The sequence below is a fragment of the Myotis myotis genome, unplaced genomic scaffold, assembly GCF_014108235.1.
Source record: "Myotis myotis isolate mMyoMyo1 unplaced genomic scaffold, mMyoMyo1.p scaffold_m19_p_3, whole genome shotgun sequence".
NCBI lineage: Eukaryota > Metazoa > Chordata > Mammalia > Chiroptera > Vespertilionidae > Myotis > Myotis myotis.
In genome coordinates, this window is record NW_023416335.1 from 439807 (window position 1) to 465873 (window position 26067).

The 26067-nt window shown below is 45.4% G+C and overlaps 1 protein-coding gene across 12 annotated transcripts; it reads right to left on the reverse strand.

The window, feature by feature from the left end:
* Window positions 1–703: 703 nt before the first annotated feature.
* On the reverse strand, window positions 704–19334 carry ZNF596 (zinc finger protein 596). Of its 12 annotated transcripts, XM_036300430.1 has the most exons (7): window positions 19246–19333; window positions 15025–15066; window positions 13981–14063; window positions 11375–11501; window positions 10246–10386; window positions 8754–8845; window positions 6715–8058 (listed from the first exon to the last, which is right to left on the reverse strand). In XM_036300430.1, the coding sequence occupies exons 3-7, from the start codon at window positions 13990–13992 to the stop codon at window positions 6820–6822; spliced, it is 1611 nt and encodes a 536-aa protein (XP_036156323.1). In that variant the 5' UTR covers window positions 13993–14063; window positions 15025–15066; window positions 19246–19333; the 3' UTR covers window positions 6715–6819. The 12 variants fall into 12 exon arrangements, with proteins under 12 accessions (XP_036156334.1, XP_036156335.1, XP_036156323.1 ...); XM_036300441.1 differs by lacking the exons at window positions 6715–8058; window positions 19246–19333 and adding an exon at window positions 704–1464 and having other exon boundaries at window positions 15025–16213; XM_036300442.1 differs by lacking the exons at window positions 6715–8058; window positions 19246–19333 and adding an exon at window positions 706–1464 and having other exon boundaries at window positions 10291–10386; window positions 15025–16213.
* Window positions 19335–26067: the final 6733 nt, after the last annotated feature.

The following is a 26067-nucleotide window of genomic DNA, read 5'->3' on the forward strand; positions in this document are numbered from 1 at the left end:
AATATATTCTTTAAAAAAGTATGTTTCCTAAAAGTGAACGGAAATAACAAACATGTATAAAGGAAGAATATTTTCAAATTATCCTTGAAAATGGCCTTGTTCTCCATTGTTTAATCAGATGTTTAACTTTTTGTTTGCTGAATCCAATCAAGATGAAGGCTGGGGGTGTCCCAGGGAAGGCACTATCAGTGGTTCTCAACATTCTGGCCCTTTAAATAGTTCCTCACATTGTGACCCAACCATAAAATTAGTTTCGTTGCTACATCATAACTGTAGTGCTGCTGTTATGAATCGTAATGTAAATATCTGATATGCAGGATGGCCTTAGGCAACCCCTGTGAAAGGGTCGTTCGACCGCCAAAGGGGTCGCAACCCACAGGTTGAGAACTGCTGCACTAGGTTTAATGCTTGTGTGATTAGGGTGAGTCTATGAAATTCATCTGTGACTAGGTTTTCCCTTATGTCTCTTTATCCAAAAAGAGCTGGAGTGTGCAGCCTTTGGGAGAAGAGACCAGAGCTCCTTCCCTGTGGAATGTGTATCAGGGTGTAGTTGGCCATGTTGCCATTTGGCGTCTGGTGAGTCCTCCATTACACCAGAGGTCAGCTACTTTCACCGACTGCCATTGTACAAGGCTTATCAATGCTGTTTTCTACCAAAACAGTAACTTAAAATATATAAACTCTATTAATATCTACTTTTTATTTCCCATTAACTTCTACAATTCTACAATCTGATGCAGGGGGTTTAAGGGGTAAATATGCACAATGGGTGTTGATCTGCCAAATTGAGAAAGTCATTGAACTGATCAATCATTTCGTGAAATAGAATCTGATGTCACTTGGTTGACAACCCAATCTTTGCAGAGATAATGAGACATTAGCAACATTCAATCTTCTTACTCTTCACCATGGGCAAAGAGAGCCCCCCTGCTTTTTCCACTTTGCTTGGCAGCAGACAAGCCTGAGTCAGAAAGGGTGTGGCCAGAGAGGGGCCTCACCCTGAAATGAGTAGAAGCAGGGTGGGGCTTCAGCCTAGTAGATTAGGGCCTGGTAGGGTGGGACCCTGAAAGGTGTGGTCAGAATGAGTAGGCTTATGCCTCCTCTGACCTACTCCAGGCATTTCTGGGTCTGCCCCTCATTTCTCCCATGTTTGCCTTGGGATTGTTGCTTCAAAGTGGCTTTAGTTCTCCCCACTGGTGGAGAACTTAGCATCTTCAATTGACAAACTTACCAGGCTTTCTACCATAGATCTTTGTGACTCAGTCCCTAATCTTTAGCCCCAGTCAGTGCCACAATCACTGATATCCACAGGTCCCTAACCTCAGAACCACTTAGACCCTGGATTACCTGGCCCCTCCCGCTTCTAATCCTGGCAGGGCCCACGGGCGAGACTCCACAGGTGCTCCAAGGGTGATGACTGTTGACTGATGCCAGGTAGACAATGCTTCTCACCTCACACACCCTCTGAAAGGTAATGACAACACACACTGAGCCAACACTTATCACACAACCCTTTCAACACAGTCAAACCTTAACACACAGTCCAAACGACGACATGTAAAGCAACAATGTTCAATCACCTGTGGACCTTCCATAGTGAACACTTACTTTCACAGAGGCCATAAAGGCCTATACCCTCCAAGTCACACACACACTAAGGAAACACCTCTATGTAGATCACATAAGAACCACATGCCCCCTGAAAGCATTAAAGGAGAGCCTGGCTATGCCTATGTGAGCTTTGACACCGGGCTTTTCACACTTCAGCAGTAAGGGAGAAATACGAGGCAGAGGAACAAAAGGTGTGATTTCCATCAGGGCCAGCAGTACCATATGGTAAGAGAGACAGGTCATGACAAAGGACCTACATGTGGTTGTCTGATACAATTGCATCCACAAAAAATTAGGTAAGTGCAGATAATTAAAGCAGGTTCCTATGAGAAACCATCAAAGTTATAATGTGATTCCATGTTTTTCACTGTGGAGAATTTTTATGTCATTATTATCGTCAAAATTCTTTAAAAAAAAAATTAATCCTCCCCCCAAGATATTTTGCCATTTTTAGGGAGAGTGGGAGCGAGAAGGAAAGACAGAGAGAAACATTGATGTGGGAGAAACACATGGATTGGTTGCCTCCTGCATGAGCCCTGACCAGTGCCCCGGCAGGGGAGAAACCTGCAACTCAAGTGTGCCCTTGACTGGAATCGAACCCAGGACAAAGGGTCCACAGGCTGACACTCTCTCCACTGAGACTAAGTGGCTAGGGTGTCAAAATTCTGATTTAAACATTTTATATGTAAAAATAGAGGTAAATCATTCTTTCATTTAAAATTTCAATACATATGACATTAATAATACAGTCAGAATATGGCTTTGTATCCTCTATATTTTAACTCACGTTTAATATTTTATAACTCACCCAAATACATGTGTTTATACCATGCCGGAGTCCAACCCCAGCAGGTCCAGGGGTCCCCAAAGGTGTGGATGGAGTCGGCGAAGAAGGAAGGACACGGAGACAGTGTTCAGTTGATCAGCAGCCTAGCCAGGATCTCCAGCCAAGTTCTGGTCTGGATCTCCAGTGAAGTTCTGCTGTTTATTGTCTTGTTACATCCGTATTTATCCCAGTTGATTTTAATCCTGTCAATTTCTATTACAAAGGTTAGGGTGTTTCTTATCTCCATTCCAGGGAGTAAAGATTATGTAGCTTAAGCATGATTGTTTGTAGTGATTAACTGCCCGCCTGGCACTTAGTTAAGGAGTTTCATCCCCTCCCTGACTTCAGGGAAAAATTCCTACCTGGGGAAACAACCTTTCTAGGAGAGGCATCCCCTCCCTGACTTCAGGGAAAAATCCCTACCTGGGGAAACAACCTTTCTTGGAGAGGTGACCTTGGTTAAAACACACAGCGCTAAGGGGAGCAAACATATTAAGAACAGTATGCTATATACACCAGGTCCCTTGAAACATATGCTGTGTAGATGTTTCTTTCCTGCAGCGACTGTGTCAAGCAGCAAGGATGGACCGGCTTCCAGCAATACCAGTGTAAGCAAACGAATTTAACCAACCTAATTTTTACCACCAATACTTGCATTTTTTCAGTACTAATCATTTTAGTTTGACCATATTATTTCTACCAAAATTGTGCATTCTACACTCCCAGAGTGTTTAACAATTGTGAATTTTATCTTATGTTTTCAGGAAGAAGTCTTTGGTAAAATTCTGGATATTTTGCTGAATTGTTTGTTTAATGGTCCAATAATTTTAGCCAGTCTAAAATTTCTAATGTGAAATCCATCTAAAAGTTTATCCCCTTTCTCAGTGAGATAACCAGTGCTAAGCAATGAGAAGTCACTGAAGATTCCATCATTTGTTACACTGAGTATTCAATAATGTAAATCCTCACCTGCTTTACAAATGCTGATTAATAAGTAACGTCTTACCACTTTCCATAGAATTTTCCAGATTATCTGCTAATCTTAAAGAGGCTTTGCCCTCCCGCTACTGGATTTTTTTCCATTTATTTCTTGTTTTAGCAGTTAACTGACATTACATTTTTTTTGTGTACACCAAGACTGGTGCTAAGTAGAATAGTGCACAATGGTTACAGAGCTAGAATTTTTCTCCTCGGCAGTTTGCTAATTTGTGTAAAGGATAAATGATAAACAGAGGCATTCCTGCACTGATTACATTCATAGACTTCCTCTGATCTGATTCCTCCATTCATTCATGGGTTAGATCTGTGGTCAGCAAACTGCGGCTCGTGAGCCACATGCGGCTCTTTGGCCCCGTTGAGCCTCTTAGGCTCTTCCTAAGCGCAGGAGTACCCTAATTAAGTTAATAACAATGGAGGAGAAACCAAGATTGCTGCCTCGAACAACCACTTCAAAAAACAACTAAAAGACGGAACGGACATCATTCAGAACCACAGGAAGGCTGCCTGAGTGGAAATTCTACAACTAGGAGGAAAGAGAATATCATACCCAGAATCAGAGGAGGCGCAGTGCTGAAGTGAAATACTAAGGTGCGGAGTGTACGCAGAGCGGGCCGGAGGCGGAGGGCGCGGTTGTTGTTTTCAATCAGGAGGGAGTTTCAGACTCTGAGCTCCAGATCCGGGCGAGTCTCTAGGGACCCAGACTCAAACGGGAGAAGCGGGACTGTCTGGCTTCGGTCGGAACTTGAAGGCAGCTTTCTCTCCGAGGTTTGCAGCGGTTGCTGGGACTCTGTGAGGCAGAGCCCCTAGGGACAGAACTGAGAGCAGCCATAACTGCTTGCTCCGGCCCGCCCGGTACATCCCTGGGGACCTGCCCCGCCCAAGCCCTGTGCAGATCCATTTGCTGGATAGCCTCAGGCAAACGCTAGATTAGCACCGCCCTAGAGATCCAGCACAGAAGCTCTCCCACTGCAGACACAACGGACTCTCATAGCCAGTTAGCCTGGAGGTCAAATCATGCCTGGTATTACTGACAACAATCAAGGCTTAACTACAACAAGACTGCGCACAAAGACCACTAGGGGGTGCACCAAGAAAGCATAAAAAATGCGGAGACAAAGAAACAGGACAAAACTGTCAATGGAGGATATTGAGTTCAGAACCACACTTTTAAGGTCTCTTAAGAACTGTCTAGAAGCCACCAATAAATGTAGTGAGATCCTCAAGAAATCCAATGAGACCCTTGATGTTATGATAAAGAACCAACTAGAAATTAAGCATACACAGACTGAAATAACGAATACTATACAGACTCCCAACAGCAGACCAGAGGAGCGCAAGAATCAAGGCAAAGATTCGAAATGCGAAGAAGCAAAAAACACCCAACCAGAAAAGCAAAATGAAAAAAGAATCCGAAAATACGAAGATAGTGTAAGGAGCCTCTGGGACAGCTTCAAGCGTACCAACATCAGAATTACAGGGGTGCCAGAAGATGAGAGAGAGCAAGATATTGAAAACCTATTTAAAGAAGTAATGACAGAAAACTTCCCCCACCTGGTGAAAGAAATAGACTTACAGGTCCAGGAAGCGCAGAGAACCCCAAACAAAAGGAATCCAAAGAGAACCACACCAAGACACATCATAATTAAAATGCCAAGAGCAAAAGACAAAGAGAGAATCTTAAAAGCAGCAAGAGAAAGAAACCCAGTTACCTACAAGGGAATACCCATACGACTGTCAGCTGATTTCTCAACAGAAACTTTGCAGGCCAGAAGGGAATGGCAAGAAATATTCAAAGTGATGAATACCAAGAACCTACAACCAAGATTACTTTATCCAGCAAAGCTATCATTCAGAACTGAAGGTCAGATAAAGAGCTTCACAGATAAGGAAAAGCTAAAGGAGTTCATCACCACCAAACCAGGATTATATGAAATGCTGAAAGGTACCCTTTAAGAAGAGGAAGAAGAAGAAAAAGGTAAAGATACAAATTATGAACAACAAACATGCATCTATCAACAAGTGAATCTAAGAATCAAGTGAATAAATAATCTGGTGATCATAATAGAATCAGGGACATAGAAAGGGAATGGACTGACTATTCTTGGGGGGGAAAGGGGTGTGGGAGATGCGGGAAGAGACTGGACAAAAATTGTACACCTATGGATGAGGACAGTGGGTGGGGAGTGAGGGCGGAGGGTGGGGTGGGAACTGGGAGGAGGGGAGTTATGGGGGGAAAAAAGAGGAACAAATGTAATAATCTGAACAATAAAGATTTAATTAAAAAAAAGATTTAATTAAAAATTAAAAAAAAAGTTAATAACAATGTACCTACCAATATAGTTTAAGTTTAAAAAATTTGGCTCTCAAAAGAAATTTCAGTCGTTATACTTTTGAGATTTGGCTCTGTTGACTAATGAGTTTGCTGACCACTGGGTTAGATGAACTAAATCTTCTGTCTAGCTGAGAAACCCCAGATTCTGGTTCCTGCCTCATCACTCTAAAGGCAAAACACAGCAAGAAGCTTATAAAAGCACTTGCTCAGAGACCATCTCAGGCCACTAAGGGTCTGCTTCATGCCAGTTGGCTTCACCTTAATCAAGATAGTACTTACTTATTCTCATCCCATCCCACCCTATTCCTGTTTAATTCCAGCTCAGATCAAGTACTTGGTCTAATAGATTCCCATACCAGAGTCTTAAGATCTCACTGATGTTTAGAAATGGGCTCTGGATCCTGATGTAGATCAACTTCCAGCCCAGACCTTGCTGGCATGGAGTATCATTCAAATTGCGTGGTGGTGGCACGAGCCAGGAAGGAACTCATGTGGTCTCCAGCTCTCAGACTGAATCCTGACTGAGGACAGGGACCAGGGGTCAGGTCAGCCCCAGGTCAGACTCAGAGCCAGTCCAAGTCACTCAGTGATGCAGCTGATGGGGTACATCACAGTGCTCTGAAATCCCTGCCACCATGTGGGTGGTGACAGTGGCTCTAGCCAGCAGTGCCCCCTGGTCCAGGCAGGAGTCCAGATCCTGCTGTACTGAGGACCTGCAGGCCCCCACCTCCTCACAACAGTTCCCCAGCCCTTGCCCCACTGCAGTCTCCCACTCTGCCAGCTCACCCCCTGCCACACTGCTGGCACCATGCCCCTCTAACTCCATCCACCAGGGCATTTTTTAAAACAGAACTGTGTAATAAAGATCCCAACACATTCACTGCTTTAAGTTTTTCTCTAAGTCAGCCCACTGTGTACAGAATTTGTCAAGTGGCTGCCATACATATGGATTCTCCCCATATTTATTTAACTTCAATTGAATGAAATAAGGATGAATAAAGGCTCTTCCACACGGATTACAAACTGCTTTTTCCCCCAACATGTGAGTCCCTCAAGGGTGTTTAGAGTCTGAATCAACGGGTAGTGAATCTTCCACATTTATAACCTTTACAGTGTGAGTTTTCTCATGCTGTCTAAGGTTAAAATATTTACTGAAGGCTTTTTCACATAGATAACATTTGTATGGTTTCTCTCCAGTGTGAACTCTCTTATGCAGTCCAAAGTTATAGCTTCTGTTGAAGGCTTTCCCACATATATTGCATTGATATGGTTTCTCGCCAGTGTGAGTTCTCTCATGTCGTCTAAGGACAGAAGAGTGATTGAAGGCTTTCCCACAGAGGTGACACTCATATGGCTTCTCTCCAGTGTGAGTTCTCGCATGTCGTTTAAGAACAGAAGAATCAGTGAAGGCTTTCCAACATATATGACACTCATATGGCTTCTCTCCAGTATGAGTTCTCTCATGTCGTTTCAGGACAGAAGAATCAGTAAAGGCTTTTCCACACAGATGACATTCATAAGGTTTCTCTCCAGTGTGAGTTCTCTCATGTTTTCTAAGGTGAGAACAATGAGTAAAGGCCTTCCCACATAGATGACATTCATGTGGTTTCTCTCCATTGTGAGTTCTCTCATGTTGTCTAAGGTAAGGCAGCTTACTGAATGTCTTCCCACATAGATGACATCCATATGGTTTCTCTGCAAAGTGAGTTCTTTCATGTTTTGTAAGGTCAGAATACTGAGTAAAGGTCTTCCCACATAGATGGCACTCATGTGGTTTCTTTCGAGTGTGAATCATCTCATGTCGGCTAAGGTTATAACTTTTACTGAAGGCTTTCCCACACAGATGACATCCATATGGTTTCTCTCCAAAGTGAATTCTTTCATGTTTTCTTAGGTCAGAACAATGAGTGAAGGCCTTTCCACATAGATGACATCCATGTGGTTTCACTCCAGTGTGAATAATCTCATGTCGTCTACAGTTAGAACTGTTACCAAAGGATTTCCCACATACATGACATTCAAATGACTTCTCTCCATTTTGAGTATTACTGTGTTGTCTAATGGCTGAGAGTTGAAACAAAGCATTCCCACGTTGACATTCAAACAATTTATTTCTAGCATCAATTTGTTTATGTTGATTAAAGTAATTGATCACTTTTCTAAATTCTTGTATGATATGGGGTTTCTTTCCCATGTGAGGTATCATGCACCGAGTCAATGTTAAGATTTTAGTCCACTTTTCTCCCAAATCATTACATTCAAAAGGCTCTTCTTGAGTGTAAAATCTCTGCTTTTTGAAAGGAAATGAGACTGTTAAAGGTTTATCCATATTTATTCATTCCTTCATTCATTTCTCTACATATAAGTTTTAGAGTAATCATTCAGTGATACCAGTAGACTCCATTCAAAATTGTTCCTATTAGTTATATAATCACGTGCATAAAGATTTTCTTTTGTGGCATCCCAACTGCAGAGATATCTGATTAATTTTTATACATTCTGCTTCAAAGACTGAGTATATGAGCCAGAATTATACAATTGTCTCTCTTTTTTTTAATCCTCACCCAAGAATACTTTTCCATTGATTTTTAGACAGAGTGGGAGAAGGAAAAGACAGAGAGAAATATTGATGTCAGAGAAACACATCAATTGGTTGCCTCCTGCACATGCCCTGACCAAGCCAGGGAGGAGCCTGAAACTGAGGTACGTGCCCATCACTGGAATAGAACCCAGGACCCTTGGTTGGTCCACAGACCAATGCTCTACCCACTGAGCAAAACTGGCTAGGGCACAATTGTCTCTTAATAAGACCTCAGGTTATGGTTCTGACTTCAGTTTAAGTTCTTTCCTAAAACCCAACTAACAAAACTTTCTGCTGTGAGAGCCCTTGATCCCAATTTTAATTAGGTAATTAAGCCAAACTCATAACTTATTTAATTTCCAGTTCTTTATTTGGAAGAACAGGTTTACACCGATAAAGCTTACCACTGCACTGATCAGGGATGTGTCCTTCTTGTGAAAATGTTGAGTGGATAATATTTCTTGTTTTTTAAAATCATCTCTCCTTTCTGAAATGACTGGGGGGGGGGGGGGGGAGAGAATTATTAGGGAGATTAAAGTGTTGAAGAGACCCACAGCCCATTTGTTTTAAATATTAACACATAAATGGGAAGGCACATCAAAGTAAGGAATACTCTAAGGAAAAACACATTACAGACATCAACTGACATTTTCTGGACTACAATATGAGAAAAATAAAATGAAGATGGCAAGTTGGGGAGGAAAAGAGAGGGACATATTCATAGAACAGGTCCATGAAAAGGACATTTTGTGAATTAAAAAAACACATAAACACATCACTTTTATTGATAAGTCAGACACAATGGACGGTTTCACAAAATAAGACAGTCCCAAGACAATGGAGTATAAAACGACAGCAGACAAGTTAATACTATTCTCCTTATTCTCGTCCTCAGCACTATATCCTCCAACCTCCTCACAGTCCTTATCAAGGATAGCCACGTCCTCATGGGCCTCAGAAAACTCTCCTTCCTCCACTCCATGACCCACATGCCAGTGAACACAGGCATGCTTGGCATACAACAGGTCAAACTGTGGTCCAGGAGAGCCCACACCTCAGCAACGGCTGTGGTGGTTTGTGGCATTGCTCAGCATGCACGTATCTCACTGAATTTTGGCCAGATTTCCACCAGGCATCACAGTGGTAGGTTGCTAATTAATGCAACCTCAGAAACCAGTGGGGTAGCAATCCACAGAGGTGATGGTATGCTTGGTCTTGATGGTGGGAATGGCAGCACTAACATCTTTGGGAACTACGTCACCAAATCAGAAAAGGCAGTAAGCTTAGCATTTACTAAGGAAGAGTCAGATTTCACCATCTAGTTGACTGGCTCAAAGCACACATTGGTAATCTCCACTGCAATAAGCTGCTCATAGCAGGCTTTCTCAGCAGAGACGACAGGGGCCTATGTGGTCAGAGGAAAGAGGATTGGGGTTGTGGCACAAGGTCTGTCTGGAATTCTGTAAGATCAACTTTCAATGCCTCCTCAAACTCAAGGGAAGCCATGATGGAAGACACAATCTGGCTAATAAGGTGGTTAAGGTTAGTGTCGGTTGGGTGCACAATATCGAGGTTTCTCCCATAGATATCATAGATGGCCTTGCTGTCAACCACGAAGGCACGATCAGAGTGCTCCAGGGTGGTGGGGGTGCCGAGATGGAGTTATAGGGCTCAACTCCAGCTATGGAGATCCGGGGGGGGGGGGGATGTAAATAGAGAACTCCTCTAAGTACATGAATATGATGTTCCCTAAAGTTAAAGATAATGAGAGACACTTGAAGAGAAGTTGCTACCTGCAAAATATAATGACCTCTCAAGAATTTGTCCCCTACGTTTTACAAAACATCACTAACCTCAGTTATCTCCACTAGTCATCCTTAGAGCCCACTTACTTACTGACAAGGCTCTTTCTCTTCCTGAAGCACAGCCTCTGGTGCTCACCTGGACTCGGGCCTTGCAGAACACCAATCCCTTCTCTTGAAAGTGGCTCTCCCTCCTTGAAATGGGAAATCACGTATGATTTGTAGAGCTGACTGCCTGTTTGTATGTAAATGATACATAGATTTTGAGTTCTGTGCTGACAACAGTATATGGTGATCAAAACAGGGTCAACTAAATGAGAAAAGTAAGATAACCTCTGAAAATCAGCCCAGGAAAGAGTATACTGAAAGTAACATGGGTAGTCAGCCAATGACATCTCTTAAACTTGTCCCAGGAGATATTAAAGACATATTAAGGACATGGGCTGATGCCCATGCCCAAGTTCAAAGACAGACTGTAGAATCATGAATATTTTCATTCAGTGAGAAAATATAAGTTTTCACAATGCTTGACTATTATGGCCAAATGCAACTTCTACCAGAAAAAAAATCTAAGTTCTATGTGGAAAACAGTGTCTTGTTATTTTTAATACTTTGTTCTGATCTAACAGTACCTGCAGCAAAATAAACATTTATATATTTTAAATAATACATTTACTTACACATTCAGAAACAGTGAGTTTCTGCCCTGGCCAGTTTGCTCAGTGGTTGGAGCACTGGCCCTCAGACCAAAGGAATCCACATCAAGGGCATGTACCTCAGCTGCAGATTCAATCCCAGGCCCTGATTGGGGCACGTGAGAGAGGCAAACAATCGACATTCTCTCACATTGATGTGAGACTCATTTGCCATTTAATGAGTCTCTCTCTCCCCTCCCCTTCCTCCATCCCCTTCTACTACCTCTAAAAATCAATGGGAAAAATATCCTCTGGTGAGTATTTAAAAAATAAATGTGAGTTCCCACCACTGTGTGAGAGTTGGATATTGAGTAGCAAGGGAGACATGAAATTATGTCAGGAAGATTATATTCTACCGGGATTACAAGCTGAATAAAAGTAAAAAGTAAAGAAGATTACTGACTGTAAGGTAGTTGGAAAACTTATGAAAGATCAAGACAAAGTTTGGAATAAGAAATGGGAAAGCTTTTTGGCATGCGTGTAGACTGAATAAATACATACATGCACAGTGCATATGAAGAGACTCACCAATCGAGACCAGGTGACTGATGCTCTCCAGCATCACCTCTGTGAACAGTTTTCTCTGGGGTGTGTCCAGCAGGGCCCACTCTTCCTGGGTGAAGTCTACAGCTACATCCTCGAAGGACACGGCTTCCTAAAACATCAGGGATGTTGCTTCAGACGGTGCCAGGACTGCCAATCGCTAGGGGAGGATGGTCCCGGTAGGTCACGGCACTAAGAAAGTGGCAGCTGAGCGTATAGAAAGTTCAAACAGTATTTTGGGTCCAGCCACATCATTCTCATTGCTGACCTGGACATCTGACTTTCAGATATACCCACAGTAAATATGTAAAACTTCACTGTAAAGAAGTATAACATGAGGTGTGGTGTAATATAACCTGGAGATATACCAGTAAACTTGTAATTATGACTCCAAGTCATGATTACAAAATTTGCACTTGGAAATTTATAATTAAAACACTTCTCCAATCTCAAGGAAACCTACAAACTCACCAGAAGAAATACAGTGTCCATTATTTGCCGCTTTTTACCATGACTATGTGCAGATTATTCTCCGTTATCAGCTCCGTTTGATCACCAAGGAACTGGTGTAATGGTAGTTATAATCTTTTTTAAGATCCAATGAGCAGGTGTAAAGTGGTAACTATGTAGCAAACAACATTAAAAAAAGCTCCATGTTTATTATTCAATGAATGACAGAGTAAACTGAGGCAATGCCCGGAATTCTGCAAAACTGAACAGGATTCACACAGGACTTGGGATCAGCAGGCGCAGCCTTTGTCTCCACACGGCTCAGGTGCTGGTGACACAGCCTACAGATAACGGCTCAGCAGCATGAGCCAGAGACCCTGAGACGTCCGTGCTGAAGGCCAGGAGTACCCTGATTCTTCCTATGGTCCGAGGCCCCGTTTCTCAATTTTTCTGGGACCTCCAATTACCGGTTGTCATCGCCGCTTTTGTTTCTCCATCTTGTCTCGCTACTAAAGTTTACCTGAAAGCACTTGATTATTCTGGGCTCTTTACTTCATCAGAAATTTCCACGAGGCTCTACGTTTCACTCTACCTTCTATGTTCCTCCTCCTGAATCACAACCCAAATTAAGGAAACAACACCCCCTATGCATTGCCTCCACTTAACCAAATTTGAAGAAAGGGAAAATTACAAGAAGAAAATTCCTAACTTGAGGCATGGGTAATAATGAGAATTTTGGTTTTCCTTTTTAGATTTCAAAAGCACAAACATATTCTACAAAAATTGTAAGAGGGCTGAGATTGGAAAAAATAAATGACTGACTGCTCATTGCCTTTTTTGGCATAATCGTTATTTATCTTCCTTCAATACTAATCAGCACGCCTGTCAGCACCTGTAACTGTGGACTGGCCAAACTCACCTGTGGAAACATCTGCCGCCCTTTCTAGCTATAAGGTTTTGCTCCTTCCTCACCTGTATTCACTTCAATCGTAAGCCATTACAGTTAATCATAAAGGGTGTCCCAAAATTCACTTAAGAAGTAATTTTGATAGAAATCACAGGTTTATAATTAAAAATTGTAAATTTTTTATTGATTCATAAAGTATACAGTATAGGGTTATGGATGGAATAGCATATCGGGTAAATGGCCTCCACGGCTTTGCTGGCACATACGCACTCTTTTGTTGAAATTTTCCATGACCGTTTTGCATAAATGTGGCTGAATTTCGATGAGGCTCATTTTCATCTTGATGGCTTGATTAATCGACAAAATTGTCGCATTTGGGGTTAAGAAAATCCACGAGTGATTGTTGAGAAACAAATGCATCCACAACGTGTCACTGTTTGGTACAGATTTTGGGCAGGAGGCACCATCGGAACATTCTTCTTTGTTTGTTTGTTTGTTTTTTTTTAATATATTTGATTGATTTTTTACAGAGAGGAAGGGAGAGAGATAGAGAGTTAGAAACATTGATGGGAGAGAAACATCAATCAGCCGCCTCCTGCACATCTCCTACTGGGGATGTGCCCGCAACCCAGGTACATGCCCTTGACCGGAATCGAACCTGGGACCTTTCAGTCCGCAGGCCGACGCTCTATCCACTGAGCCAAACCGGTTTCGGCAGAACATTCTTCTTTGAAAATGCGGCTGCTCAGGCAATAACAAAAGAGTGCGTATGTGCCAGCAACGCCGTGGAGGCCATTTACCCGATATGCTATTCCATACATAACCCTATACTATATACTTTTATGAATCAATAAAAAATTCACAATTTTTAATTATAAATCTGTGCTTTCCATCAAAATTACTTCTTGGGTGAATTTTGGGACACCCTTTATGATTAATGTGTAACATTTTTTGCTAACGAAGCCATGAATTAGATGAGAAAGTGAAACTTTTCTCATTGCTCCTATAAATACACAGCATTACTAGAGGCTGGGATATCGTAGTGTAATGATGGGAAAGAGATTGCCAGTTAATGCGTCCTTGACCCAACATGAACATTCCAGAGTACCGGGGAAAATTAACAGATCTGTGAAAAGTCTCGCGTGTACTCACAAAATCCATGCTTGTAGGAGAAATATACCCACTTCCTGGCAATGGAGATGCATTTCAGTAGAAAGAGTAATTCCCAACTCACCCTTGATGCCATTGTCACTAGCACAGCTGTCAACTGTCTTCTGGGTTTTCACTGACACACAGTCCAAGCAACAGGAGGCAAAGCTGTGGGAGGAGAAAGAAGCCATGAAACTTCTTTATCTACAATTTCTAGACCCAACTGTCACGAAGCCCGAAAGCTTCACCTGGAAGTAGCCGCCAGCCCAACCAGCAGAAACAGCAGTGTCTGCTGAGAGAACAGCGGGAGAGCTCTCCTCTACCAGGTCAAAAGAAGACCCAAACACCTTTACTTTAGAGAGGAGTGTGGTAAGCGAATTAATTCAGGGTGTTCAGAATTTTCCAATTCCCTCTTGAGGCCAAAACACAGAGATCCCTGACTCATGCCACAGGTGTCCCACCTCCAATAACAACTGGGAAATTTCTCAGGTTTAATTATTCTTAGTTTGCACACAGCAATGTTTCTCCAACTCTAACCTGCCTTTTGGTGCCTCAGTCCATTCCTACTTCCTGACCTTGGCCCTCCAGATACTTTTGTCCTAAATCATTTTGTCCTCTCCAAGTGAGGTTTCCAGAAATATCAATCCTTCAACACTGACTTTTAGCTTTGTTCTGCAGGAATTCAGTTATGCACCAAGAGAATTAAGATTACATTTTATGACAGTGTTCATCAATTCATTGATGGGTTGACTTATTTCATTTAGTGGAGCCAATGGAATCTACTTTGAAATTTACCCTTGAAGATTCCCTGCATCAGATAATAGCGTGAGGGCAGGGGTTACATAACTACCATCATGATCGACGATCCTCACAGGGCAGTAGCCTTAGGAAATACAGAGTGAAAGCATTCTAATAGGAAATTCTGTTGCTCCATCTGATATTTTAGAACAGTGGAAGCTGAGCTCCTGCCCTTTGCCAGTCATATTAGCTGCAAGTTTCCTCAATCTCACTTCAGTGTGCCTGAGACAGCATTTATAAAGTATAAACCCTCCCCTAAAACAGCATTAATTATGTGTATTTCATAAACAAGTGATGGTAATGAGTCATAACAGAAATAGGTGTAACTCACCCATTTGTAACTTGTAACAGTAAAGCTTCATTACATGTGATCCTGTGCAAAGAGACTGACATACATTTGCTTATTTGTTCTTCAAAGGAACCCTGCTGATTATGGTTTATTTATAAAGTTAATAAATGACATGATCAGAAGCTCAGAAAACTTTAGTAATGTGACAAAAATTACACAAATACTAGCATATACAATGCATATAAGCATACGTTAGAAAAGGACACATATAATTTGCATTTGCTTCCACCTGCCTTTTAGGCAGAGATTCCTTAAGGGTTACACAGCACATCTGGAACAGTACCTTCAACATTAAAATCCAGAGGCCCATGCCCTCTGAGTGGCTCAGTTGGTTGGAGCATTGTCCCGTATTCCATAAAAGAGTGTGAGTTCAATTCCCGTTCAGGGCATATACGTGGGCTGCAGGTTTGATCCCCAGTTGGGGTGCATACAGCAGGCAATCCATCAATGTTCTCTCTCTCTTTTTCTCCCAATTCCTCTCTCTCTAAAAGTCAATAAACACATATCCTTCTGTGAGAATTAAAAGAAAATTCAGAGGACCCATCCTATTTTTGCAATGCATTCTCCTTTTTGCTCTTTCACAAAAAATTACTCCCCATGCTGGTATTCTGTACCACACAGGAACCACTGCACTGCCCCAATTCCCACACTTCAGCCTCCACTCTCCTTTCTACTGCCCAGTGTAACTCGGCTACCCGTTTCAACAGGTCTTCCGTAAGACCAACATCATTTCCTATTCCTGCTGACCGTTCGCCACAGCTGTGGAAGAATACCCCCACACAGTGCCTTTTCCAGGGCTGCCTGACAGCAGGAGTCACCTCTCACAGTGGCTTCAGAATGACGTCTTGGTTAGTTAACCGATCTTCCATGCTCCCAAAACACTGCTAACGCTCTCCATGCCTTTAATTTCACACATTCTCACCCTCCCCTCACTTTCAATAGATGAGGTATTTCCTTCCAAGTGGATTTATATAAGTCGACAAATTACCTGGGTTTAACACCATAAGATGTACAAATTTTCCTGCATTTATACCCTTTAGTTACTCCTTCTCTCCTATTACACTGAAGAACCATCTAGACTCCAATGGAACCATTTGTATTCTGTTTTGTCAGGAACCTTGTATTATTTACTAAAATGTTTATTTCCTTTACAAGCGACTTCCCGCTCTTGTCACAGTGCATCCTCCCCAACCCCCCCCCCCCCCCCCCATCATTTAAACCTATCAAATCTCTTGCATCTTCAAACTAAAACCTCCTCTGAACTGATTTCCTCTTATGGTCCTTCTCTACTGTTCCCACCTTTACAATCAAACCAAAAGCTGAAGGTGCGGTTGCCTTAAGCTCATACCCCCACACCAGTTGGCTAACTAACATCACCACCAATGACATCGGCATAAATAAACGCAACGTACATGCCTCAGGCTTTTACTGGGAACCAAATAACAAGTGTAATATGACTTCTTTTGAGTTTACTTTTCCCTAGGTTCCATAACATGTCAGCCTACGAATGGCCTGAAACTAATATACTCATCCCAACTCCGCATCACTTGAGAAGGACTCAAACAATACTGCAGGAAGATTACAAGGCTCCACGCTAATCCTTCATCCCTTCCCACTGATGCACGCTTTTACCCAGCTTCTTCCATTACTTTTTCCAAACTAAAGCGACCAAGCTCATGTCTGAGGTCCATTTCTGCACTCTCACCTCCACTTTCAAGCTAACATGCACTTTAATAGAAATATGTCTCAGGATATTATCTCCCCTAAGTATCACTCTATCTAGTCCACATTCCTTTCAATGTCTCTCCCAGACATCTAAAGTCTGAAATGTTGTATACTCACTCAGAACATCACAAACACTATTAAGTACTGCTATCATTTCTGCACTGTTCACAATTATCATTCTTCATTCCCACCCAAATTCACAAACACAATTTCCCAACACATTATTACTTCTTCAATCTCAGTGTGAATGGCAATTCCCAAGAATCCCCTCAATAAATTCCCAACAAAATGAACACTTCCCTTCACAAAAATTCATTCATAAAATAAAGGTCTGTCCCTTCTTGTGAAACTGTCACTATTACTCACCAGAGCCCAACAGACAGGACATCCATGAAGCTCAACCTTCACCAAGGACGCTGCCCCAGCACCCCAGCTGAGAGCCCCTTCCTCTCTGGAAGATATGCCTTCTGGCGGTGGGCTCTCTTTCAACGGGGCTGATCACCACATCAGTGCTATAATCTAACAAACCCGATTCATGCAGAGAACAAACCCAGTAAATCTGTCAAGAATACCTCTGTCAGGAAGTTAATTTCCTTCTTATTGCATAAGTCAAGTTGATGAAATTAAGGAAACAAACTGTCTCATTTACTCTGTTATCACCTCTAAAAGCTCCGAAGGCCACCTGCATGGCTCGTCCCTACTTTGTGGATTCTGGCTGTTCTGGGCAGGACTGTAGAGCATGAGCAGAAAGAGGATGTATTCAGCTCTTTATCTGTAAGAGGACTGGTACTCTGCCAACACAGGTTCAGGCTGTAGGCATCGGTCTGATTCTACACAAATGTAAGCACTTGCGCTGAATAACTATACATTCAAGGGAAGCATTTTTACGGTTTAGATTAGAATGTGCATTTTCTTTTTTTCAATATATTTTATTGATTTTTCACAGAGAGGAAGGGAGAGATATAGAGTTAGAAACATCGATGAGAGAGAAACATTGATCAGCTGCCTCCTGCACATCTCCCACTGTGGATGTGCCCGCAACCCAGGTACATGCCCTTGACCGGAATCGAACCTGGGACCCTTCAGTCCACAGACCGATGCTCTATCCAATGAGCCAAACCGGTTTCGGCTAGAATGTGCATTTTCACTACCAAGCAAGAAGTAGCCCGTACAGAGTCGGATGGTCTCTTCAGTTCACATTAAGGTAATGTCCCCAAAACTACAAAACTCTACCAGCTTTGAAATATTAAAAATTCCCAGAACAAATAATCAATTTCTGCATTGATGTTACTATAAATAGAATCTTTTTCCTTTTTTATTTTACTAATTCTTCACCTGAGGATATGCTTATTTATTTTTAATTTTTAAAAATATATTTTGATTTTTTAGAGAGGAAGGGAGAGGGTTAGAGAGTTAGAAACATCGATGAGAGAGAAACATCGATCAGCTGCCGCCTGCACACCCCCTACTGGGGATGTGCCCACAACCGAGGTACATGCCCTTGACCGGAATCGAACCTGGGACCCTTGAGTCCACAGGCTGATGCTCTATCCACTGAGCCAAACCGGTTAGGGCAGGATATGCTTTTTAAAATTGAAATCTTAAAAAATACCTTTATTGATTACAGAGAGAAGGGAAGAGCGGGAGGGAGAAACATACATGATGAGAGCATCAGGGATCCACTGCCTCCTGCGCGCCCCCGATTGGGGATGGAGCCCGCATCCCCGGCACGTGCCCTGACCCAGAATCCGACCCAGAGGCGACCCGTGACCTCCCGGTTCGTGGTGACACAGCCACTGGGCCACGCTGCACGGCTTACACGGAATTTAGAGCGAGGGAGGGAGAGGGAAACACGGCTCGGCTGCTTCCTGGACGCAGCTGGGGCTATGCCCTGACCGGACACTGACCCGAGACCCCTGGACGCACCGACAGCACCGCAGCCTCCGGAGCCGCCGCCAGGCTTCCCTCTGGGAGCCCTCACCTCCCCGCCCCGGGGCCTCGGTGGCGCCCTCTTCTCCCCGACCCCCACACCGACCCCCGCGACACGCACAGCGCGGAACACAGCGGCCTCCGCCCTTCCCGGGGCGCTGGGCGCGGACGCACCCCGCATGCTCCCCGGCGGGCACAGCACAGGAGGCCAGGGCAGCGTCCCCCGTCCCAGCCCGGGGACAGGGCCCGGGAGGCGGCGACCGCGAAGGGGGCCTGGGGCGCCGCAGCTCCAGGGCCGGGCCGGCGCGGTGTCCAGGGGCGGCCGGAGGGGCGAGGGGGCAGAAGGGCGAGAAATGACATCCCCGGGGGAACGGACACCGCGCCGGAAATGGCTCCAGGCGGCGCCCGAGCGCTGAGCCCCAGGCCTCTGGGGGCGGTGGGGCTCCCCGCGGAAGGGACGGGTGCGTGCGGGGGCCGGTGACACGCACAAGGAGCCCAGTCCCGGTCGTGGAGGACGGATGGAAACCGCCCACGACGGACCTCACTCACCGTACAGGGACTTCCGCTCTGGAAACCGCCCCGCCCCCGCGTCCACCGGATGTGACGCAAGGGGCGGGGCCTCGGCCAGGAAGAGGCGGGCCGGAGGCGACGTTGCTGGCGAGGGTGGGCGTGGCCGGAGGAGGCGTGGCCGGGGCGGGGCCTGAGCCGCCCGCCCCGCCCCGCCCGGGCCGTTTCCCGGGGGCCGTTCTTGCCCGGCGCTGTGCGGGCCCCGCGCGTGGGTACCCAGTGGGCGTCTCCGTGGCCCCGGCACCAGGGCTGCTTCCCCCGACGTGGCGTTCGGTGTTGGCGGTTCCCAGTCGCGGTGGGGCTGTGAGGCCGGCCATGCTGAGTGCTGGGGGGCTGAACAGAGTTTAAGTGAAAGTCTGTTTTCCTCGCTGAGGACACGTGACCCGCCAGAGCCGGGGGCGGGGCCTCGGGGCCGTGGGCGGTGGGCGGTGGGGGGACCCGCGCTCGGCTCCTGCGCGGAGACGGGGCCTGGGAACCGGGTGCTGACGGCGTGGCTGCGCTGGAGGCAGAAAGGCTGAGGGCGCCCGGCTCCCGGGTTCACAGGCGGGGCAGACGGAGCCCGTCTCCGCTTCACTTCTTGTTGCGCGGCTATTGCCGTGGTTCTCAACCTTCTGGCCCTTTAGATACAGTTCCTCTTGTGACCCAACCATAAAGTTATTTCCGTTATGTGTCGTTATGTAAATATCTGATATGCAGGGTGGTCTTAGGCGACCCCTGTGAAAGGGTCGTTAGACCGCGAAAGGGGTCGCGACCCACAGGTTGAGAACCGCTGATTAGATGACTTGTAAGTTCAAGGCCTTTGGGGTGAATCCACACGCCCGGATGGCGCCCCATTAGCTGATGAAGTCATTAATGACTGACTATACCATAACTGCGTCATTTTCTTTATTCACAGAGCTATCAGAAAGCGATACATTTACAGGAATATTCAACGCCGCGTCCGGAAGCACAGTAGGGCTGTATTCGCGAATGGGGCTATGGCCATCATTGGCGCAGGGACCACTGCCAAGGGGAGGAGAGAGGGGCTCCGCTCCCAATGCGGGGGAGGGGAGGATTTATAGCCAAGAGCACAGCAGGGGTCCTGGGTAGAGAAGAGGAAATGATGCCAAGGGAATTAGCTAGTTATTAATAACAGACAAGGAGCAAAGGGCAGGCCAGGCATCTAGGCATGTTCCCTGCAAAACACTGGGCGAGGGGGCTGGACAAAGGGAAGAGAGACGCAGACCCCGCAAGTTTGGGACAGGGGGGAAGGTACTTCCTGTCAGTGCCACCTGGGGACTCACAGGCCAGAGGCCAGAAGGCACGTGGTCACTGCAAGCCTGAGGCGGTTTGGGGACTTAGAAGCCTCTAAACCAGCGGTTCTCAACCTGTGGGTCGCGACCCCTTTGGGGGTCGAACGACCCTTTCACAGGGATCGCCTCAGACCATCGGGAAACACATCTATAATTACATCTTGTTTTTGTGATTAATCACTAAGCTTTAATGATGTTCAATGTGTAACAATGAAATTGGGGGTCACGGCAACATGATGAACGGTATTAAAGGGTCGCGGCGTTAGGAAGGTTGAGAACCGCTGCCAGAGAAATCCCTTCTCTGGGCACATTGTGATTCACTCCCAGCTCGCGAGGCTGTCTTGCTCCTGCTCCCCGGTATTTGCCCACATTTTTCACGGCCCCACAGGCACTGGCCTGATGGCTGCAGCTACGCTGGTGCTGGACTGGACTGGACCCGCTCCAACATGGACAGGAAACTCTGGCCACCGGCTCTGCTTCTCGCTGTACCGAAACCCCAGCTACACTTCTCCTATGGCTGGACCAAGGGCAATGGGACTTAGGAAACGCTGCGGTGTAATTCCATGGAAATAAAGATTTCCACCATATTCCCTCCTCCCAAGGGGGGCTCCCTAAAGGCTTACTCCTGTGGTACCCCACGGACCCCACTCCCACTCGCAATGGGGAAAGAGCAGCCATGCTTTTCTCGGGTAACAGAACCGTCAGGGGGCAGGAGGATTTGGCTCAGCTTTCCTCAACAGGTTTCTCGTTGAAGACAGTCCAAGGTGATCAGATGACGGGGCAGTGATGTAGGATGAGGAATGTGGTCAGATCCCAAGGGTGAGCCGATGCCAGGATGGGAGATTCTGGGAAAGTGACTTAGCAGGGTTCTTGCTAGAGCTGGATTGTACCAGGAAGCACAAGATGGGCCCAGGGAAAGGTTCAGCAGCCCGATTAAACAGTTATTGCCATGCGTTCATATCGCTTTATTTCCTTTGCAAATTTGAAGTTCATGATGATGTACTGTTTTAGATTTAACGTGGGTGCAAAACTTGTGAATTTTCAGGTTTTATTTCTAATATGTACATTTAAGGGTACACTTTTTAAGTAATAAAAGAATAAAAACTAAAAAAAATAAATTAAGGGTGCACTTTTAAAAAATAAGTTTTGGTATGCAGTTTTTTTTTTTTTTATTCAGTTCAAATTATTTTCCGATTTATTTTGAGGGTTGTTTAGAAGTGTATGTGATAACTTCAAGATATAATGTCTTTCTAGTTACCCTAGGTTAACGGCAATGAGAGCAAGAAGCATACTTTATATAATTTCAATCCTGTGAAGCTTGATGGACCCTGTTTTATAGCAAGATGGTCACTTAAACAATGTTCCAAGTGTGCTTCTCTGCTGCCATCTAGTGTCCATCTTGGGAATAACACCTGGGAGCTGGTGAGCAGGAAAATCTGTTTGGTATATAGTGGATTATCTCTATGAATGTTGAATCCAGTGTTATTTAAACGTGTATTCCATAGCTTTTAAACAGAAGGACTTCTTAGTTTCTGTTTGCCACTGACGTCTAGATTAACTGCCTGGAGTGCCGGCAACATACTTTATATAATTTCAGTTTTTTGAAGTTTGTTGAAACTTGCTTAACAATACAATGTGGTTACTTCAAAAAAGGTACCAAGGGCGCTTCTCTGCTGCCATCTCCTGAGCATCTTGGCGGTAACACTTCTGTGCACGTCAGCCGGCAGCGGTGTTGGCTGCAGTGGGTCATGCACACACCACTGTCTCAGGAAGACCTCTCCCCTCGCGCACAAGAGTTAGAGGTGATAGGACACGACAGACAGATCTCCCGAGGAGAGACGTTTCTCTCATTCCCTGGACACATAGCTGATGTGACAGGACACCCCACTTTTATAGGGCAAGACTCACCCCAGCACTCCCTGGACACATAGCTGATGTGACAGGACACCCCACTTTTATAGGGCAAGACTCACCCCAGCACTCCCTGGACACATAGCTGATGTGACAGGACACCCCACTTTTATAGGGCAAGACTCACCCCAGCACTCCCTGGACACATAGCTGATGTGACAGGACACCCCACTTTTATAGGGCAAGACTCACCCCAGCACTCCCTGGACACATAGCTGATGTGACAGGACACCCCAGTCTCCCACGTGTGACTCTCTCCACAAGAACAGGAACTCAGAACTGGTGTCACAGGACCTTCTACTCTCTCAGGGTGGACTCCCCCCCTCTACAGTCACAGGACCCAGAGATGATGTCAGAGGACCCCACACGCTCTCCATCGTGTCCACATTCTACAGTCAATGGACCCAGGGCCGACATGAAAGGACCCCCTACCCTGTTAGGTCAGACCTTTCCCCACAGGCACAGGGCTCAGATCGGAAAAGACAGGACTTTCAACCCTCTCAGGTAAGAGCCCTCCCTACACTCAGAGCACCCAGAGCTGATGGGACAGGACACTGTCTCAGACTGGAACCCCACACCATCAGATGCATCCTGCAAGCAAATGCTCTTCTGTGCCGCCATCTAGTGTACATCCTAGGAATAGCAACTATTTCCCAAACCTGGGCTCTCAATCATTTTGTGAGGACCCAGTTAATTCCCATCAACATAATTTTGACAAGAATAATAAAAATGATCATATTTTCAATACTCTGCTCTTACTTTTTCAAATACATGCAACATAATACATATTTTAAAATATTTGAACAATCAGTTATGGGTGAATAGTGTCCATTAATTTCTCTACCATATTCTGAGTGCTGGAGACAGAGTTGCCAAATGATATGAAGTTGTGGTCAAGATGACAGTCTAGTGTGGAGATGAAAAAAATGTAAAAATAACAAACATCTTCCTTCTAAGCAGTTATGAGAGTATCAGGCAGTGCCTGGAGTAGAATAGTGGCAGCTGTTCTATGTACTTATTCAGTGTATGAAGGAATGGACACTACAGACATTAAGTACACTCACACACATATACATACAAGTTTTAAGACTCACCCATGGAGACCAGGTCACTGATGTTCTCCAGCACCACATCTCTGTACAGCTTCTCCTGGGATGTGCCCAGCAGGGCCCTCTATTCCTGGGTGATGTCAGCAGCTATATCCTTGAAGGTCACCGGTTCCTGAAACATCATGGACATTCCAGGTTAAATCACTTCTTGCCAGTGTGCGGAGGAGGAGGGTTGGGATGACAGCATCGAGGGATGATGGGGAGCTGGGTGTGTAGAACGATGAGCTGTGTAGTTCGATTCAGATACTGAGCAAAGTAGCCCTTTGGCCATTGGAACAGACAGCTGGGCTGTCTTTGTGGTTGCCATGATGGCACAAGCAACCGTGGCTAGTAGGCCGTCACCCCATGTGGGGACAGGAAATGTAAGCTCCACCTAGGGGTGGACCCACCTAGCCTAGAAGATTAGGCTAGATGAGTGTTTGCAGAGGTATCCTCAGACACTTCATGTGCAGGTGAAAGCAACAGATGAGCTGATATGACCCAAGGCCCCCTCTCCCCCCTGCCAAGAGGAAGCACAGGGAGTATAGACTCAGCCATGGTCCGTTACTAGGAGGGCCCTGGGTAGCCCCCTATCCCCTTTGGAAGCAGGTATAACTATAAGCTATAGTTGCACTCCTTGATCCAGCCCTGGCAATGCCACCAATGCCCTACAAGAAAGAGACAGTGAAGTACAGGCCATACAAGCCCATTCCATGACCACCTCTGGTGGGATGGACCGTCAGGGACACAGCATTGGGCATTCTTAAGTTTTACTATTAGGGCAGGAGTACTGGTACAATATAGTACTAACATACTACAATTGGCATTGTTAGTGAAGCTCTGTGTTCAAGGATTTGGCAAATAGGCAAGGGTATCCCTAGAAACCACCCAGTATAAGGGGTGGAGTGTGGATCCAGTCCAGAGTACACTGGATGTGTGGGAACCCTCATCAGAGTACGCTGGATGTAAAAGGCCAATTTTCCATACGTAGGTGCAAGAGCAAGGACACAGAGATTTTACTGTGTGCCCTGCGCAGGCGTACCTTTGTATAACCCAAATACTGATGTCACTATTTGGCAAGAAGTCTCTTTTGTCCAAGTTAGTATAAAAATGCATTACTGAGTGGCAGAGTAAGTGGATGCTGCATGGACACACTCCCCGGAACAAACTAGAATTACAACTCAAATACAGAAAAGCTTCCTGAATAATCAACGGAAGACTCACTGGAGAAAACCCTGATACCCGAGGACTGAAAGTGGAGAAAGCAGAGAGACTGGTCAGAGGAGTGGAGGTGTGAAAGGGCTGGTCCAGGTGCCCACAGACAGGAACTAAAGTCCTGGAGACAGAGCTCAGCTGTGGGGGGTTGCGACTGAGAACTCTGGAGTCTAATCCCCAATCTGGGCCCCCCAGCAGAGAGCACAGAACTGACAAAGGTGCACATGTAGCATCTGTCTGTGAAGAGCAGTGGGGTAGCTGTCTGCCTGGGAGCTAGTGATGGCTGGAAATCCAGGCACCCTCTTAAAGGCCCAACACACACAATTCCCAGTGGAGCCACCCACCTTGTGATCTGGCAGAGGGAGGGCAGAGTGGACTAGAGCTGTGTGAGCAGAATCTAGGATTGGGGACTTGGGGTTTAGACACCCCAAGTTTCCAAGAAGGAGAGGACATCTTTCCCACACAGACATTTGCTATACAGGAGGCCTGTCGGGGGAGTAGTGAGGGGGCACAGAGCTGACCCACCCTATTGGAAAACACCTTGCCTGGAGGCCACTTAGCACATTGCACACCAGTAGTTTTATTGCTAGCTTTACTCAGTGGCCAGATAAGTTTCTATTGAACAAGTACAAAAAACGTTTTACAAAGTATCACACTTTAAAAAGATATTAGCTTGTAAGAACATGTAATAAATAATTTCAAAATGCAATGAATATTTAAGGCGTGCCTTTAACATTTATGTAAAACATTGTGTAATATGAAAACATGAGACTGCTCATGATCCGCCCACAATGTGTTAAGATAAAATAACCGATAAATAATAAATAGGGGAGGACCAAGATGGCGGCATAGGTTAACGCCGGAGTTTGCTGCCTTGAACAACGACTTCAAAAGTGAAACTAAAAAACGGAACGGACATCACCCAGAACCACAGGAACGCTGGCTGAGTGGAAGTCCTATAACTAGGAGGAAAGAGAAACGCATACGGACACTCAGAGGAGGCGCAGTGCTGAAGTCAAATTCTGAGGTGCAGAGTGCATGGAGTGGGCTGGCGGCGGAGGGCGCGGTTGGCGTTTTCAATCGGGAGGGAGTCGCAGACTCTGAGCTCCAGATACAGGCGAGTCTTCAGGAACCCAGACTCAAGCGGGAGAAGCAGGACTGTCTGGCTTCGGTCAGAGCGAGTGCAGCTTTCTCTCCGAGGTTTGCAGTGGGTGCTGGGACTCAGAGAGGCAGAGCCCCTGGGGACAGGACTGAGAGCCTCCATAACTGCTCTCTCCGGCCCACCCTGTTGATCCTGT

Excerpts from the sequence above, each read along its gene's own strand:
- ZNF596 (XM_036300431.1), bottom strand. Across the intron at positions 8,846-10,245 it reads GAAGAGAAAGAGCCTTGTCA|TCATTTCAGAAAGGAGAGAT; the intron begins GTAAGTAAGTGG and ends CCCCCCCCCCAG. Across the intron at positions 8,059-8,753 it reads CATCCCTGATCAGTGCAGTG|CAGAGATTTTACACTCAAGA; the intron begins GTAAGCTTTATC and ends CCTTTCAAAAAG.